The sequence below is a fragment of the Pholcus phalangioides genome, unplaced genomic scaffold (genome assembly GCF_987345545.1).
Source record: "Pholcus phalangioides strain wild (caught in Gottingen) unplaced genomic scaffold, Ppha-v1.0 ptg000010l_1, whole genome shotgun sequence".
In the NCBI taxonomy this organism is placed as follows: domain Eukaryota; kingdom Metazoa; phylum Arthropoda; class Arachnida; order Araneae; family Pholcidae; genus Pholcus; species Pholcus phalangioides.
In genome coordinates this window covers 5,913,658-5,930,738 of record NW_028301603.1, presented here as the reverse complement: position 1 = coordinate 5,930,738, position 17,081 = coordinate 5,913,658, and the positions used below count along the sequence as shown (strand labels likewise).

General features: G+C 36.9%; 1 protein-coding gene across 1 annotated transcript in view; it reads left to right on the top strand.

Annotated features, from left to right (window-relative positions):
• The window catches only part of LOC149080797 (acetylcholine receptor subunit alpha-like 1), a 171,277-nt gene that overhangs the window by 97,670 nt on the left and 56,526 nt on the right, over positions 1-17,081 (top strand). Inside the window, exon 2 of the mRNA XM_089237478.1 lies at positions 2,333-2,377. Coding sequence (XP_089093604.1) covers positions 2,333-2,377 — 45 coding nt within the window. The remainder of the gene's footprint in view (positions 1-2,332; positions 2,378-17,081) is intronic.

The following is a 17,081-nucleotide window of genomic DNA, read 5'->3' as shown; positions in this document are numbered from 1 at the left end:
AATTACTGTAAACGTAGTCACATGAATTATTTTCCCTTCCTCCTCCTGTCCTTAGGAATTCTCATAAGCTCATATAAGTATCACCATTAGGAATTTCTCAAGAATTTTCAGCTGCAAGCAACTGATGTTTCTTTCTTATGTGAAGGAAGAGGGGGGGCACCCCCCCCCCCCCGCTCTCCCTCTATTATAAAAGAGCGGGCGGCGGGCGTTTTGATGCGAATTTTCTCTCAAAAGGGAGTTGGTTCAAATTCGCGGAGTCAAAATATTTGCGGAAATGGATGCTCATAATCATTAGGGGGGGGGGGAGGATGCATTCGGAGCCAAAAGGGAGTCTGTCTCGAGACACGCTATAAGTCGTCCTCTGAACCCCCCTTCCGCCTACCGCCCTTTTCCGGGAGTCGAAACAGGAACACGGAAATGATCTCCAGTTAACGTAAATTATTTCTCGTCCTTCCAGGTTGGCATTTACGGAAGAAAGTATTTATGTATGTATGTATGTATGTATGTATAATTTTTTTTTCCTCTCTGTTTTGCTGAAGGTGTTATGCGTGGTACCATGATTTTTCAAGTTTTGTTTATTAATGTTATTATTTTTTCCTGCTCCGGGATTCCTTGTCAGTCATTTACTTCCTTCTTCCATTTTCTAGCGCGAAATATACGCCATAAATATGGCAGGAGAGAAATTTTCTTGCACATAGTGGTCATTTGCGATGTGTTTCTTTATGAACATAATTCTCCATACGTTGTCATTATTTTAATTTTTAAATTTGGTCTGAGCGTTACCAACTGGAAATCACCTGTCATCAGGTGGGGATCGAGAGTGGGGGGCCGTTGGACATGATTGATTGTCACCCCCGACTAAGAACCACGAGTAATACGGAAAATGATTGTTCATTCCCTTGGAATACGGGACGTAATGGTCACCTTATGACTTTTAACCTCACTAATTTGCACCCGTGACTACGGCCCAGTATCTGCACCTGCCCAACGTAAGCCTGCGTTCTGAAACCTGTGGACGCACGCGCGCGGCCAATACCAAGCTTTTAGTAATGCGCAGCGTGCGTTTGGTAAAGTCTCGAACTTTGTGTCCGGAAATGTTTAAGGTCTATATTGATTGCAGTTTCTAAAATATTAGGCCCCCGTTAACGCTTTCAATAAACAGGGCCGCCGTGATACCAAAACTTTAATCTATGCCTAAACTATTGCTATTTATACTTACGTACCCCCTGGAGTCTGTAGAAAGTGTACGTACTCGCGCAGTCCTTGAAATTCGTTGAAGACATCTTACAATGATCCTAGAAATAAGCATAAAATATTCTTAAACATGCGTAGGAAGGGAGATCAGCATGTTTCTAGAAATGGGCAGAAAATATGGTTGTACCGCTAAATTCAAGCAATTTTGCAGCAGACATACAAACTCATTGGCGCATATAATTTACACCGGTTCGCAGCCTTAAAAATATCAAGTATTCATTTCTGGGCTACACAAAGTTTAAAACTAACGACCAAGAGTTATAAAGGATTGTTCGGTTTTATTTGATAGATGGCAGCAACTATGTATAACATTTACAGCAGAGTATAAATAATGCAAAAAGTCAGAAGGGGAGTAAATTTTCCTCCTATTGTTATTTTTTGCCACCTCTTCAAAATTCTATCAACCATTCATGCCGATGAACGGAATTCTCTTAATTTTACCGCAACGCGAGTAGGAAAAGGTTAGAAAACACTGGTTTAAGGAGCACTTGAAAAGTTAATGTTCTAGTAAATTCTTACCGGGATTCTTCAGGTAACCAGAAGTTCTACGGAACCTCAGCTGAGAAACACTGGTATGTTGCGTGACAAAATCATTTTGGTTTGCAAATTAGGAGCAAGTCTTATGATGCATTTAACCAGTGCTGTAATGGAGAGAGTTTTTCCAAGGTATGAAGCCAGCTCATGTCCGTGTCGTTAAATGAGAAATCCACAGGAGACATTCTGCAGGAAAAAAAACCCCGCAGATTATACAGTAAAAGGAAAAAACTCTGAGTAGTTTTTAACATATTGTGTTCATGATGTTCCTTGAATGAACATCTTGAGCTCAGATACTGACCGCATGCGGTCCCTTGATCATATAGTGGCAGATAGGCTTCTTTTTACCTGGAAATGCAGTAGATTCTCTGCACATTTTTGTTTTTCATTGTAAGAAAACACTTAAAGAAATGCTGAAATTTTACAAATGAATCTACTAGTATTTGAAAATAAAATTTGAAAAATAGGTTTATGGTAATTATTTGAAAAATTGTTTTTTTTATCAAGGTGGAATATTAACTGGCATTTCTCTTGTTTTTTGCAGAATCTGAAGAATCAAATAATGACTACAAATGTTTGGGTCAATCAGGTAAATATATTGCATTTAAATTTCACTTATAGAGGGAAATGGTTATAAAATCACAGTAATATATACATTCCGAGGTATATTTCTTTCTATATTTAGTTAGATGAAAGAAATGAACAAACATTGAAGTGTTTTCCTATCATTTATACTTCAATACAAGGACAAATAGGATTTGATTACTAATCAAAGTAATTTTTATTGCCATACATGATTGCAAATGTCAATTATGATTTTTAAAATTGGATAGAAACATTATTTGTGACAATTAACCATAAATGTCAATAAATCTAATTTTTAAATTTTAAATGAATGCAAGCCATTTTATTTAATATATTAGCAGTTATTTTATTATTAGCACTTTTTTCATCCTAATCACTATAGAGCTATGCAGGGCAAAATATTTCACTCTTGGGAATTCATGAAACGTTTTGCCTTGTAATTAATTGTGAAGATTGAATGTTCTTGACTGAAATAATGATGATATTTTGTCGACTTAGCAATGATCATAAAGTATTCTTGACTTGCAAAGTGAACACATTCTTCGTTGATTGAAATAATGATAACAATGAATTTGAAGGAATATGAAGCGTTGGTTGATAAAATAAGGACGCGGTGGGGCATTGTTGATTCTGCCGACTGGAATAATGATAATAAAGTATTACTGACAGAAGTGATGGTGAAGCATATATTGCTGATTGTTGTTATGATGAAAATATTCAATATAAGTATATATATAAATGTATATATATATATATAGAGAGAGAGGGAGAGAGAAAAAAAGAAAGATTGAAACGTTTTCAATGGAATTATGATAAACTTCTGTCGAATGTACAAGTGATGATGAACATATTGTTGAATTCAATAACGATGATCGAAAACGGTGTGAAGTGTTTTGCCTGAAAAAATGTACAAAATTCTGATTAACCAGATGATGAAGCGTTTTGAGCAAAATTATGTGAATAATTTCGACTGAGAAGATATGAAACTTTTTGACTGAAAATATGACGAAGCGGTTTCATTGAAACAATTTTAATGAAGCATTTTCACTGAAATAACTAATAAAAAATTTTCACAGAAAAGACGATGAAGCGTAGGCTTAACAAATTTGTTGACAGAATAATTATGACGATAAAGGCATAATTGAGTAAAGAAGACGGTGAAGCGTTGTTTTAATTAAATAATGATCATGATCAAACATTGTTGACTCAAGAAATAGTCGTGAAGCATATTTACTGAAAAGAAAATAATCCAACATTGCTGTCTACAATAATGATAGCTGATCATTATTGACCGAAACAATCGTGGATAAACCATCATTGACTAAAATGGCAACTGGCCATCATGACTGAAATAACAATAAGGAGTCGTTGTTGACTAAAATTATGAATAATTGATAAAGGGAAAATATTTAAAAATAAAATAAAGACGATGAAACATTAATGGAATTAAACGAACATAATGAGGCATGGTTGAATAAATAAATTCTTATACAGCAATAATTGTCACTGAGTTAGGCATTGTTAACTCAGCTACAGTTGCGAACATTATTGCTGACTGGAATTACGAGTTTGAACAAAAAGAAACAGTTGCAGTATGCAGCGAAAAATTTAAATGGGAGAGAAGAAATGAAAACAAAATCAAAACGCAACAGAATACGAAGTTAATTAGATGAAAATTCCCTGACATAAATAATTGCCTAATAATCAAATCAAAAGAAATGTTTACCGTACTAAAAACAAATATTAAAAAGAGAGGAGACCCCCTTAAAAAAACACAAAATGTCTCTATTGTGTACATTAATTAATCTGTAGAAATTTGATGACTCATTTTTAACTTTATCCTCTTATTAGCCACTCATCTAATTATTCCACATTGGTCATTATTAGTTGTTTTTTTTTCAGCGCGATTATGAACTAATAACAAAGAATATAATCCCCCCTTTTTTTTTCTTTAAATTGTATTCGTTCATTCAGACTTATTTAAATTGATTCAAGGAAATATTTGCTTGGTAGCTTTAAAATAAACGAGTGAAATTAAAAATGAATTACATAATAATCATTATTGTTATTATCATCATTATAGTTGTTCTTTCTGGGCGAAGAAAAAAAAAAATCCTAAATGGAAAGCTTCTTGTCAACGGGCCAAGTCTAATTTTTAACAATAATGTTTAATGCAAATGACTTGAATTAGAGGTATAATGGCGTTCCATACGAAAAAAAAAAAAGTATAATGTTTGTTCAGCTTCTGAGTTCCGAGCAATTAACGTCTATGGGATTTTCTTTGATGTTGTTTTTGCTGTTGTTGGTGTTGATATGCAAATGAAGTATCATCACCAGGGATAACTGTCGTTTAGAGGATGAATGTATGAAGAACTAATGCTCTCGAGGCAATAAACACTACTTTTTAAAGATCCAGGCTTGAAGCCCAGAATGGTATTTCGGGATTAAGGATTGTAAGCGTCATTGGAATAGAATGCGATGTATTAAGAATGCATTCGTGCGAAATCAATAAAAATTCCCTGTTGGACTAAAATGCAAGAAAAAAAAAACCATTGATGGCTATTGTTGACGAAATAAGGAAAATCAGGCATTGTTGACAGAAAGAATGATAATCAAGTACTTTTTTGATGTAATAATGAATATTCAAGCATTGCTGATAAAAAGAATGATCAAGTAATTTTTTGATGTAACAGTGAAGTTCAAGCATTGTTGACGGGAAAAATGGCGATCAAGTTATTTTTTTTTTTCGATGGAATAATGAAGAATGAATTTTTAGTGAAATAATAAAGAAGTATTTTTAGGGAGAGATCATGAAGATCATAAGCATTCTGCTGACTGGAAGAATGGAGATCATACATTATTGAGTGAAAGAATAACGAAGTATTTTCAGTGCTATATAATGAACATCATACAAATACTATTTTGACTGAAATAATTGGAGGCCCAACATTATTGACTGAAAGAAAGATGGATAAGTATTTTCCGTGTATCAATGAAGATGGAAAATATTTTTAATGCAATAAATGGAGATCAAGTATTTTCGGCGTGATAGTGAAGATCAAACATTCAATGACGGAAAGAGTGATGATCAAATATTTTTATGCAACAATGAATATCAAGCACTGTTAACAGAAATAAATGTTGCTTTTTTTTTAACAGTAACGAAAGTCGAGCAAATGTTGTTCGCTAAAGCAAATAAAGATCAAAAATTGATTACTGAAAGACTGGAGATCAACAATTTCTGACTGAAAGAATGTAGATCAACCATTATTGACCGAAAGAATGTAGATCAACCATTATTGACCGAAAGAATGTAGATCAACCATTATTGACCGAAAGAATGTAGATCAACCATTATTGACCGAAAGAATGGAGTTCAAGAATCGATGACTAAACTGTTCAGCATCTGACAAAGAATGGGTATCTAGCGTTAGTGACGTATTGGCTCAAAGAACGAACAAGTATTTTGAGTGCAATAATGAAGATCAAGCATTGAACAGAGAAAATGAAAATTCTTTGTAACTGAAAGAATGAAGATCAAGTGTTTTTGAGTGAAAGAATGATCAAATATTTTTTGAGTGAAGAATGGAAATATGAAGTATTTTTGAAGAAAAGTACAGTATGTAGATCTAAAGATCTAACATTTTTTTGCACTATTCTTGACTGAAATAATGACGATGAGAGCAAGGAATGATTTTGGCTGAAAGAGTAAACATCAGTCAAAGCATACATAATCAAAGAACATACCAGTGAAAGATGAAGTATTTCAATGCAGCAAAGGTTACGCATTGTTAACTGTTTATTGACAGAATGAATTTTAAGCAATGTGTCAACCATTTTTGAATAAAAATTGACTACTACTTAACCTCACAATGCATCGTTGACATCTTCCTTTGGTTGAACGAATGATGATGAGGTATTTCGGTACAATATTGGAGATGAGGTATTATCTTTGACTGGAAAATGTAGATCGAGCATTGTTGACTGAAAGATAATAGGCTAAGCATTGTTGACTGAAAGATGATAGATTAAGCATTGTTGACTGAAAAAACATCAACATATTTTCAGTGTAATAACGAAGATCAAACATGGCTGACCAGAAAAAATGATTAATAGCTGTGAACGGGAACAGTGATGTTGAATTCAGTGGAAAGTATCGTAGGTTGCCATTTAACGTCAATAAAGCACTAATGTTCTAATCCACATCGACATATTAACCCTTTCCACGGCATAATAGAAATCACTAAACCCCCTTTATGAACGACACATCTTTTCTGATAAAATAGACTTTGTCCTGATTTTTCACAGGCGCAGAGTAAAAAAGTATAGAGGAAAGTGTTCTATATTGACAAATCAACTAAACAGTAAATCCGGGCTTACCTATGCTGGAAATAAGAGGCTTTTTAGGCTTCGAGATATCTCATTAGTACGTTTAAATACGTACTGATGTACTGTTTAAATACATCTTTAAATACGACTGTGAATTATGTAAATAAGAATTCGTCAAGAACTAATCATTTATTAACACAGACGTCTCCTAGAAATGGGAAACATGAAAACCGTTACCAACATAGATAATGATTAGAGCTATTCTAGTGACCTATCACCAATATTTTTGCTCTTGGAGAAAATCTCCCGTGACTTCCCTATTTCATATTTTGAGAACCACTGGCTTATATGATTAATTTTTTTTTAAGTTGAAAAAAACATTATTACTGACAATGAATCATAAATGTTCAAGAAATTTAATTTCTATATTATGCGAGGTATTTTATAAGTATGGAATATACGCAGCTATTTTTTATTATTAGCACTTTTTAGATTAACTGTAGAGCTATACAGGGTCAAAACTTTCCATCTTTGGGATTCATGAAATTTTTTATCTCACGAATGTGAAGCTTGAGTGTTTTTGACTGAAATAATGATGATGACGACCAAGTACTGTCAACTGAAGCAATCACGATGAAGTAGGCCTATTATTGACTTGGGTAATGAACATGAACAACTTGGCTCGCCTTTGAAAATAATGATAAAATATATAGTTGATTAGCTAAAAATTAGGAGGGTGAAGTTTTGCTGAATTATATAAAAGACGCCGATGAAGCCTTGTTGACTATGCAGATTGGAATATTGCTGAAGATGAAGTATCGTTGGCTAAGATCAAGTATTTCTAATGGAAGTAAGATGAAGTAATATCGACTTGAAATAACGCATTGCCGACTTTAATAGCGATGATGAAACATTATCGAATTTAATAACACTTAAAAATAATTTTTGACTGAAAAAAGATGAAGCGTTTCGGCTGCAATTATGATGCTGAAGCATTGCAGACTAGAGCAATGGAGATGAAGCATTTTTGACTTTAGTTAGGAATATGAACTTATTTACGTCGTTAACAGAGAAATATAATGATATTGATGAAGGCTTGGTGTATTGAATAAAGTAGACGATGATGCGATGTTTCAATTTAATAATGGCCATGATATAACATAGCCGACTTTAAGAATGATAATGGAGCATAGTTTAATGAAAGAAGGATGATCAAACATTGTCGGCACAAGCTTGGAGATAGATGGAAATAATCCATGCCTCAGGGAACCACCCTTGGAATAATATCCACGTGCATTGAACATCAAATAACCGAATACAAGAGTGCATGTATAGAGTTGTTTCTAGAGTCACTATTTTACCAGCGCATATACATTTATATGAATGGATACTGCTGGGGTAAGGTATTCGCGGAGAATCGCACACAAAATGAGTTTTTTCCCTCGATCTGAATGAAGAAAAGAATTCCTCCTCCAATTCAGATAAGGATGATGAAAGAAAAAAAAAACTCAATTCTCAGTATTGATTTCTTGGGAGATGGAGGCAACACAAAAAAGGACGGGGGGACCCTTTCAATAGAATGTGTAGGATGGAAGTGAAAGAAAGTCCCCCTTCACATGCCCCCCCCCCCCCGATCCTTTTGAGACCCAGTTCCCTGATTGATCGGTCCGGAGCAGCAGCGGCAGCCAATAGTGCATCAGCAACGGGCTGTTGCCAGATTCGGGCAGTTCGAAATCGTCCAACTTGGCTCGCCTTACCCTTCATTAATCACCTAGAGAGTTTGAACGTCCTTTCTATTTTCCTTTCCCGTCTTTTCTTTACACTTTTTTTTCTTTTAATTTCTATATACTCCCTTTTCTCTATTTTATTTCAAAACACCTTCGGATGAAATCTTCTGATTAAGTTGAATTTATGAAGAACATATATTTGTGACGGAACCTCCTGGGGATATACGGAGTTAATTCAGGTTCACATGCTTGGTACTTTCAAGATTTTGGCATAAAAGGATCGTTTGCGGAAACGTATCTAATTATGATCATTATATGCATAATGGGAATGATTAAGGACTTTGTTATGGCTGTCTGTGCTGCATTTTTGTATTTTTCCGAGGGACTTTCAATTCAGCATCCTTTTTCCAGAGTGTCGGGACTCTGCCGCCATTATGACAGGGGGATTGTACAAATCGAGATTGTTTTTACTGTGGGACAGACCTGGGGTCGCAAATAATCGTTTTGGTCAGAGCACGTTGATGCAGCAAATGCTATTTTTGCTACTGGTGGCAAAAAAGAATGTGCAAAGAAACACTGTGTGTGAGAGGGGAAAAGAAAAATTTCCCTATACAATAACACCTGATGTTGTTAGAGGGAAAAACTGAAAAGCTATGCTTTTCCCCCTCTGTCTTCTTCTAATTGTCCCTGCTGACTACTACTAAGCGACAGATACACCTCGTAAAAAATTAAGCTGAGGAACTCTCAACGAATTGACGCATGTCGGAATGTGTCCTGCATATGTTTTTTTATATATTTTTATTTCGACAAAAATATGCCAAATTGGTACAAAAAAAATAAACAGTAACACAAAAACAAAAAAAGTGCATAAAAAATATACATAAATCAAGAACATTTACTCTCTACTTAAAGTGAATTTTGTTCCTGAGAAATTCCTGTTATTTGTTTAAGATGAACCGCCATCTGCCGAATTCGGAAACAACTCGGCAGTTTGTTTTGCCTGTACATAGTATTATTGAGAGAACTTTTGAACGTTGTAGGTCTCATTGCTCTCTGTTTTTTCTTTTTCTTAAATGAGTGATCAGCTCTCATTCATGTCTTAAATTCAGGAAACTACTAATTGCCTTTAGCTGGAAGGGAAAATATTTCCCTGTCGTACCTAATGACTTTAGCAAAGTTGCCAAATTTTGTTGACTTCTAAAGTTGGTCGGAGCATGTATATCCAGAATAAGTGGGTTGGGACCTTGGATTCCATGGCAACAATTGATTGTCTTGTTCAGCATCGTCTTTGTGATTTTGGTGGTAGAGGATCATCTTGGACACACTGCATATCTGAAACAACATCCTCTACTATTTCGCCCTATCTTTGTAAATTATAATTAAGTAAATTCACAAAAGCCCTGAATACAACACAAAATAACCATTGAGCACATCAATGAAATCTATAATTTACATGACTAATTACGATTATGCCTCATTTAAAATCGACTACCATGTATTAATTTAAATCATAGTTTCTCAAACTTTTTGTTCCATCGTCCCCTTCTTCAGAAATTTTTTTCTCTCATCCCTCCCAACTCAAGTAAACCCATAGAACCCATCCGTAGGTTCTATCGCCCCCTTGGACCATTCCGTCACCCACCAGGGGCCGATATTGCCCACTTTAGGAAACACTGATTTAAATGAAAACTGCATTTTTCTGGTTTTATAGAAGTGAAATACGTCTTTGCATTTGGTTATGACTATGTTGATAGTACGGTGCTTTTTCGGTGCTGAATTAGTAATTGACAACCACTTATTTTACATAAAAATACGGCCATCAAGTCACCCCATATATTATATCAGAACTTCACTACAATGAAGGTACCGAAAATCCAACACAATTTCGGTGATCATCTTAAAAATGAGAACTATGATGGGCTTCATCTCCGTCACATTTCAGTTATAATCTAATGATAATGTCCAAGTTATTGATCAGCTCATCTTTTCATGGCACACACACATACATATCTCATTCATTTTCCCTCCTTTTTCCCGTTTTTTCCATCTATGTTTATCCCTAACTATAACGAGATTAGAAACAAAACAAAAAAAATTGAAAAGAAAGAGAAGCTTATGGCAACATTGGACCTTGGTATCGATATAATGGAAGTGAAGAATATTATGTTGCGTGTACATATATCTACGTAGGATTTATCCTGGGATTTATCTATACCATATATCGGAAGGAGGAGGAAAAAAAAATCTGTACAATACTTCAGGGTACGTATAAATCCCAACGAAGCGGAATACAGATCCCTTATGCTTCTTTTCTCATCTTTGCTGTATGTTGTCATTGAAAGACGCTATAGTGGGATTTACGGACGGCCTTGGTATATTATGATCTTTTGATACTGCACGATCTATTTCTTCCTCCTGTTTGTGATCTCTCTCTATGTATTTGCCAATTTATTGCTTGTACCTCTTCCGATGATTACTGCCTTCCTTTAATAACGTGAGTGTTATATCTCGTACCCTTCTGATCTTCTTGAAAGTGCGTGAGGGGGGTCGCTGATTATAACCTTGGAGAGAATAAGACCTTACATAACTCATGATACCTTATATAACTTATCATATGTATATGAATAAATGAAGCTCAATAGTTTTGTTTAGATAATATGTGGGGAGTGGTCGAGTGTTTAATTATGGTGATAAACATGCCTATCAGTTAGAAGTACCGACATTTTTTTGTGAGGGGGTAAGAATTGTTCCTTAAGCCCTTCCGAAAAAAAAAGCCTAATCGGTGAGGATGGCTAGTCCTTACCTTGAAATAACAAGGTTAATCATTTCGAATATACCCCCTTCCACCTGCTTTTTTTTTCAGGAAGCCAAATGAATGAAGGTCTCGGGAAAATCAACTCGGACTGTAGGATGGATGTTTCGGTGCATTCGAAAGAATTTTGCCAGAAGGATCGCGACTTCCTTGAACTTCTGATCTGTTTCCCTCACGTCAGACTTTGTTAGTGAATACATGAGGACGTGATAATGTGGTTTCTTGATATTGATGATCCGATTTGTGATGCTATTTGAATATTAATGCACTTCATACACGCTGCTATGTGGAATTCTTAGCAGGAACGTATTGTGTGTGTGTAGCAATACGCATATCTCCAACGAATTTATGCTTGTTTCGTGTTATACTGCTGCTGCCATCTCCCGTCCAGATTTTGAAGTGAAAATGCTTGAATTCTCATGTTATGTAAGTATCGTGTTAAAGGTCTGTCTGCTCTCCGTGGATACTTTTTTTTTAAACATGAGAACGATTCGCATTCACGTCTAGACTTTGGGAATCTAAAAAGAAACCAAATTCAGCCGAGTCTGTGAGACTATGGTTTGGGCTCAGAGTCTTATTACGAGCTCATAGATGAAGAGCATGGCTTCTTCCCAGTCAAATCAACGACAGTGATATGCTCTCTAGAAGGTGGCTGGACAGAATGCGGAGTTCCAAGGACCTACTTAGTCCCGATCAAAATTTGCCGAGAGGAATGGTTGTTTGTTGAGACTAACGTGGGTGAAGAATCGTCTCGTGCAACAGCATCCACTCTCAAAATTCATTGAACATTTCTTTTTCATTATGCGACGCAGCCGTTGCATTGTTTAATAATACTTCTGGCTTCTGACTGTTCCGTGTTCAAATAAGTCAATCAGCAGTGTTCCATATGCAAAAATATGGTTTTAACACAAACTTCAAATTTCTGGTCCAGTCTATCACCTTGGATGACATAATAAATCATACGCTTTCTATTGAGGATTGCTTTTTTCCCGAAACAGTAACGTCATGTTCATGTCATCCTCCAAACTTTTTGATGTCGTGGACATCCCGTGGTAAATACAATACAGATCAATACACTATGGACCCCTCGTAGTGCCGGTCAATGTTCCGTGGACCCCGTGGCACCAGAAGGTCAATTCCTCCTCCCTCCCACAAAATCGAAAATGCATTGATCTTTTGTATATAATTTGCAAAAATAATGCATAAAAATTCAATAAACTAATTTTGTGCTGCACAGCACAAAATGCATGATCCATACAATGGCAGTAAATGAAAATACACTTGTAGACCCCCTTACAAAGTACTCACTGACCTCTGGGGGATCGCGAGCCATTGATTGTAAAACACTGGCCTATATTAAGGGATAAAAACCGAAAAAACACTAAACAGTTCATGACACTTGCACACTTTTGAAAAAATCGCCATACTTTCAATTGATAATTGGTCGAATGGTGCTTTTTATCAAATACAAATACAAATACAAATACAACGCCACAACAGGCAAATTGCCCAACGAGGTGGCTGACTTAAGAACATCATGGATCCCCGAGCCCCTACCTACTACTGCTACACCACACATGCACCCCCCCCCCCGCGGAACCCCCCAACGAATCGCTATGCTAATATACAGTGTATATCTAACGTAATGGTGATTGTTGAGTATTATGTGTTATATGTTCAAGATGTGCTGCTATTTTCTTTCCATATTTGGAAGCAACCCCCCGGAACCACCCAACGAATCGGTACATGCGGGAATGTGCGTGTACGTGTAGTGCAACCTGACGCAGCTATATTTTTTCCCATGGTCCGAATAACGTATGTATACTAGAGTTTTAGTGAACTACGTCCACCACAACGGGCGCTGATACAAAGGTCGGAGCAGCGTCAGTATAATTCAACTGACTAAGGTAAAAAAGATAAATGTGGTTATAAAGCGCCACTTTTCCACCTGGTGGTGAAAAATGAACTATTTTTTATTGAATCTTTCTTTCCCCATGATCCATATATCCAGTTTGGGGCCGTTCAAGTATTACGTAAGCAAATTTTTAGTCATCTTTAACCCCCTCCCCCCCCCTTCTCAGCAAAAGTTAGCAAAACACTGACCCCCGCCCCCTTGTCAGCAAAATTTCGTCATCAGCTCTGCCCCTCTGCATCCTAACGCATATTGGTGGGATCAGAGACGTACACAGGGGTGAGGGGGGGGGGAACATACGGGGCTCGTACCCTCTCCCACGATCAAAAATTTATTTTTTTTAATACAAAGAATGATTTTTTTAAATTGAAATTTTGGTAGAAAATACCTTTATATGTTATTGTAACCAATTTATCTTTAATAAATTCATTGCGACCCACGCTCTAAGCCATATAATGATCAATCACATAAAGGTCATTGGCCCGCGCGCCAAATATGGGTCTGGGGGTTATCTGATGCGGCCTGCCCTCTTCAAACCTAATTTTGTAAAAATGAACTAAGCGGCACATTTACAGATCACTTAAGTGTCCCGTGGTACAATTCATGAACATTTAGGTGGCCCGGGGCACATTTTCAGATCACTTAAATGACCCGGGACCCAGTTCCAGTACACTTAAGCGATCCGTGACACATTTAGAGATCCCTTGAGTGACATAGTTTTGGAGCACGTAAGTGGCCCCCAGTGCGGCTCTACATCACTCAAGTTACCCGCGGCACATTCTCAGATTATTTACGTGATGCGTGGCACAGTTCCAGAGCACTTAAGCGGCCCGGACACATATCCAGAGCATTTGGATCCACGAAAAATTCAGAGATATACTAAAGTGGCACTGTAGGGCACTTATCAATGGGAGGTGGGGGGGGGGGGTGTTACTTCAAGTGTCCACAAACTATCGAAAGGTTTTTCTCGTTTTTGGCGCACCGAGTAAGATACCATTATCAGAAATATTTCATATTTTCATAAAGGGTGGTTGATGACGTAAGCATTATCCAAACCCCCCTCCCCCCCCCCCCATCGATGATGACGTAATTCTGGAACGGCCCCTTTCACTAAAACAGGCGATACATACGTCTCAGTTGTGTCAATCAATTTATAACCACCGCGGTAGAAGTTTTCATTTCGGTTCTCCCATTGAAGATCAAGAAAACAAAAATCCACACACTCCTCTTTTAATGGATATCGATTGGTGGCTAAGCATGATGGAATAATTCCTTAATTGTCAATATCCAGCAGAATCCATGCTTATAACTACATATCCCCCTCCCCCCCCCCTCTCCCTGATCATTCCGTTATGTGTACACAAAGTATGAAGAAAGATAACGTCTTGTCTTTTCATGACAAGCTATAATAAAAGAGAAGCGAATCTCACTTAGGAGAGTTATCCTCTTATCTCTTTCAGAAATCCGCCATCTTTAGTAATGAGAAATACCCCCCCCCCCCCTTCCTTAGAATATTTATCCTTTTTCCCTTCAAAAAGCTGCAGACACCAATGAGAAGTTTTGCGAAATCGCAGACGATGATATCTCCTCCATTCGAGAAGCCATTTCCACTTTTAAGGCTTCCTCTTAATAAATGAATACCCATGGAGAGAGATATGAAAGAAGCAAGGATTTCGCAGAAGCTTTTGTTCTATATAACGGGGGGTGAGAGCCGAAACTTGAAGAATTGGAGGAGGTAGAGGGTAAAGTATATATATATATATATATATTGTATAGCTGGGAAAACACCCATTAGAAGAATTCCTCAAATGTTTCCCAAGCCCATCAAGACTCGCAGCTTTGGAACAGAGCGGCAGCAAAATAAATCTAGATTAAGTCGCGTAAACGAGCTCAACTCTCCTGGAGAAGAACTCCTGTCCCCTCCTTCACTGTGTCGGTATCCCTTTCCCCCGGAGCTTGAGGAACCTCTCTCTCCCAAGTTTCCTTTATGACTACCCCTCGTTCTCCACCCCCTACTAATTCCAGTCGAGAGATCGAGCCTGGGCTGGGAAACAAGCTTTGAATGATGTAAAGTTACCCCCCAGGAGCAGATGGACGAAGTCGGCGAATCTAGGAAGACACGAAGGGAGCACGGCAAGACGATTTCTCCTTGGTGGAGTTATTCTCTACGTTTTCTTCTTTTATTTTGCTTGATATCTCTTGAGGGGCATTTAGATGAAATGTATCCGAACATCGAAAAGGCTGGAGATCTGTAAGACACGCACAAGACCTGAGGGGAAAAAAGAAGAAGATTCTCGAAGGGAAGTAACTGTCTCCGTTTGTTCATTAAATAATGCAATTTCATCGATGATCTTAAGAACTTCGTCATCTTTATAGGAAAAATCTGAGAATTTTATCGAATCGAAAAGTTTCCATTTGAAATTGCAAAGTTAATATGGATTCTTAGTCGGGACATGTGGTAATTTTGAAGTGTTAAAACAACGGCAGTGTCTACCAAAGATCACGGATAATTACCCGAAGAGGCTGCGATGTTATCATCGGATATTAGATTGGTTTCTGATCGTACATTTAAAAATATTTTGTGTGGATATGATGCGTTGTTGCACGGAATATACAGTTGTTTTTAATATTCTAACACACTAATAATTTCTAAATGTTTGATTGAATTTTTCTGAAAAAAAGGGTTGTTCACATACATGTGCTATTATCCGGCCAGGCGCAAAAACAGATATGCGGCTCTAGCCAGGTTAACATTGCCAATTCCACCTCAGAAAATTGGGAACTATTGTCACTCGGCAATACATTTCAGTTACAGTGACTGCTGTCAATCAAACAAAACAATAATTGAAATTGTACCCGCAGAAACTTAGAGATTAAAGGCCACTGCGCTCACAGTATCTGTACACAGGGAACCAAACAGTGAAAAGGCTACAGTTCTTCAATAATTACACTTTAATCATAGTTGGAAAGATGGCGGCACTATAACGAGCATTACATAGAAACATACTTCAAGTTAGGTTCACAACACGGACATTCCGACATGTACCAATTCGTTATAAGTTCCGCAGAGGAATGCGGACGATGTGCACGTGTAGTTTAGTAGTAGAAGTGAAAAGACACCAAGTAGTTCCATTTCAATACTGCAAGTGCAAGTGATTTACAGTTTTCGAGGGGATAAAACTATTCCAATACAAGAATGTAGCGAAAAGATTGAGGGCCCTTGTTCGATTCTTAGAAGAATACTTCATACACTTCACATTGAACATTGAAGGACAGGACACACCCCGTTTCCCATCTCAGAGAGATATCGAAGCTTTCCCGGGGGATGGGTGTATCCGAAAATTTATTAATTTATGTGAAAATAACAAACAACGATATACATATATACAATAAAGAATCTGGAGTAAAAATATTGGCCATAGTATTATCCACAGATAATCAGTCCGTAATCGTAATAGTCCTTATGTAAATAATCAAAGAAAAATTTTGTCTTGCATGTGGTAGAATCTGGAATTGAGTTTATCCAATCTAGAATATTACCAATCTCATCAATCAAGCTGTAATAAGATATAAATTGACGTGCATATCGTGGGGTTACAAGTGAAATATACTAAGTCAAAATTATCGATTTTCGTATTTTTAGCTTTTCTTGGCCACAAAAGTAAGATGTTCCTACTGGTGAAACCCAGTAAGTCATATCTTCATTAAATAAATAAAGATATGACTTAGTGGGTTTCACCAGTAGGAACATCTTACTTTTGTGGCCAAGAAAAGCTAAAAATACGAAAATCGATCATTTTGACTTAGTGTGTTTCACTTGTAACCCCACGATATGGCCGGAATTTCCGTTTCATTCACACCCGCCGGAAAGGATGAAACAGTTGACAGTTTTGTCTTCTTGGGCGTAAATTATATCGATTATTAGGTG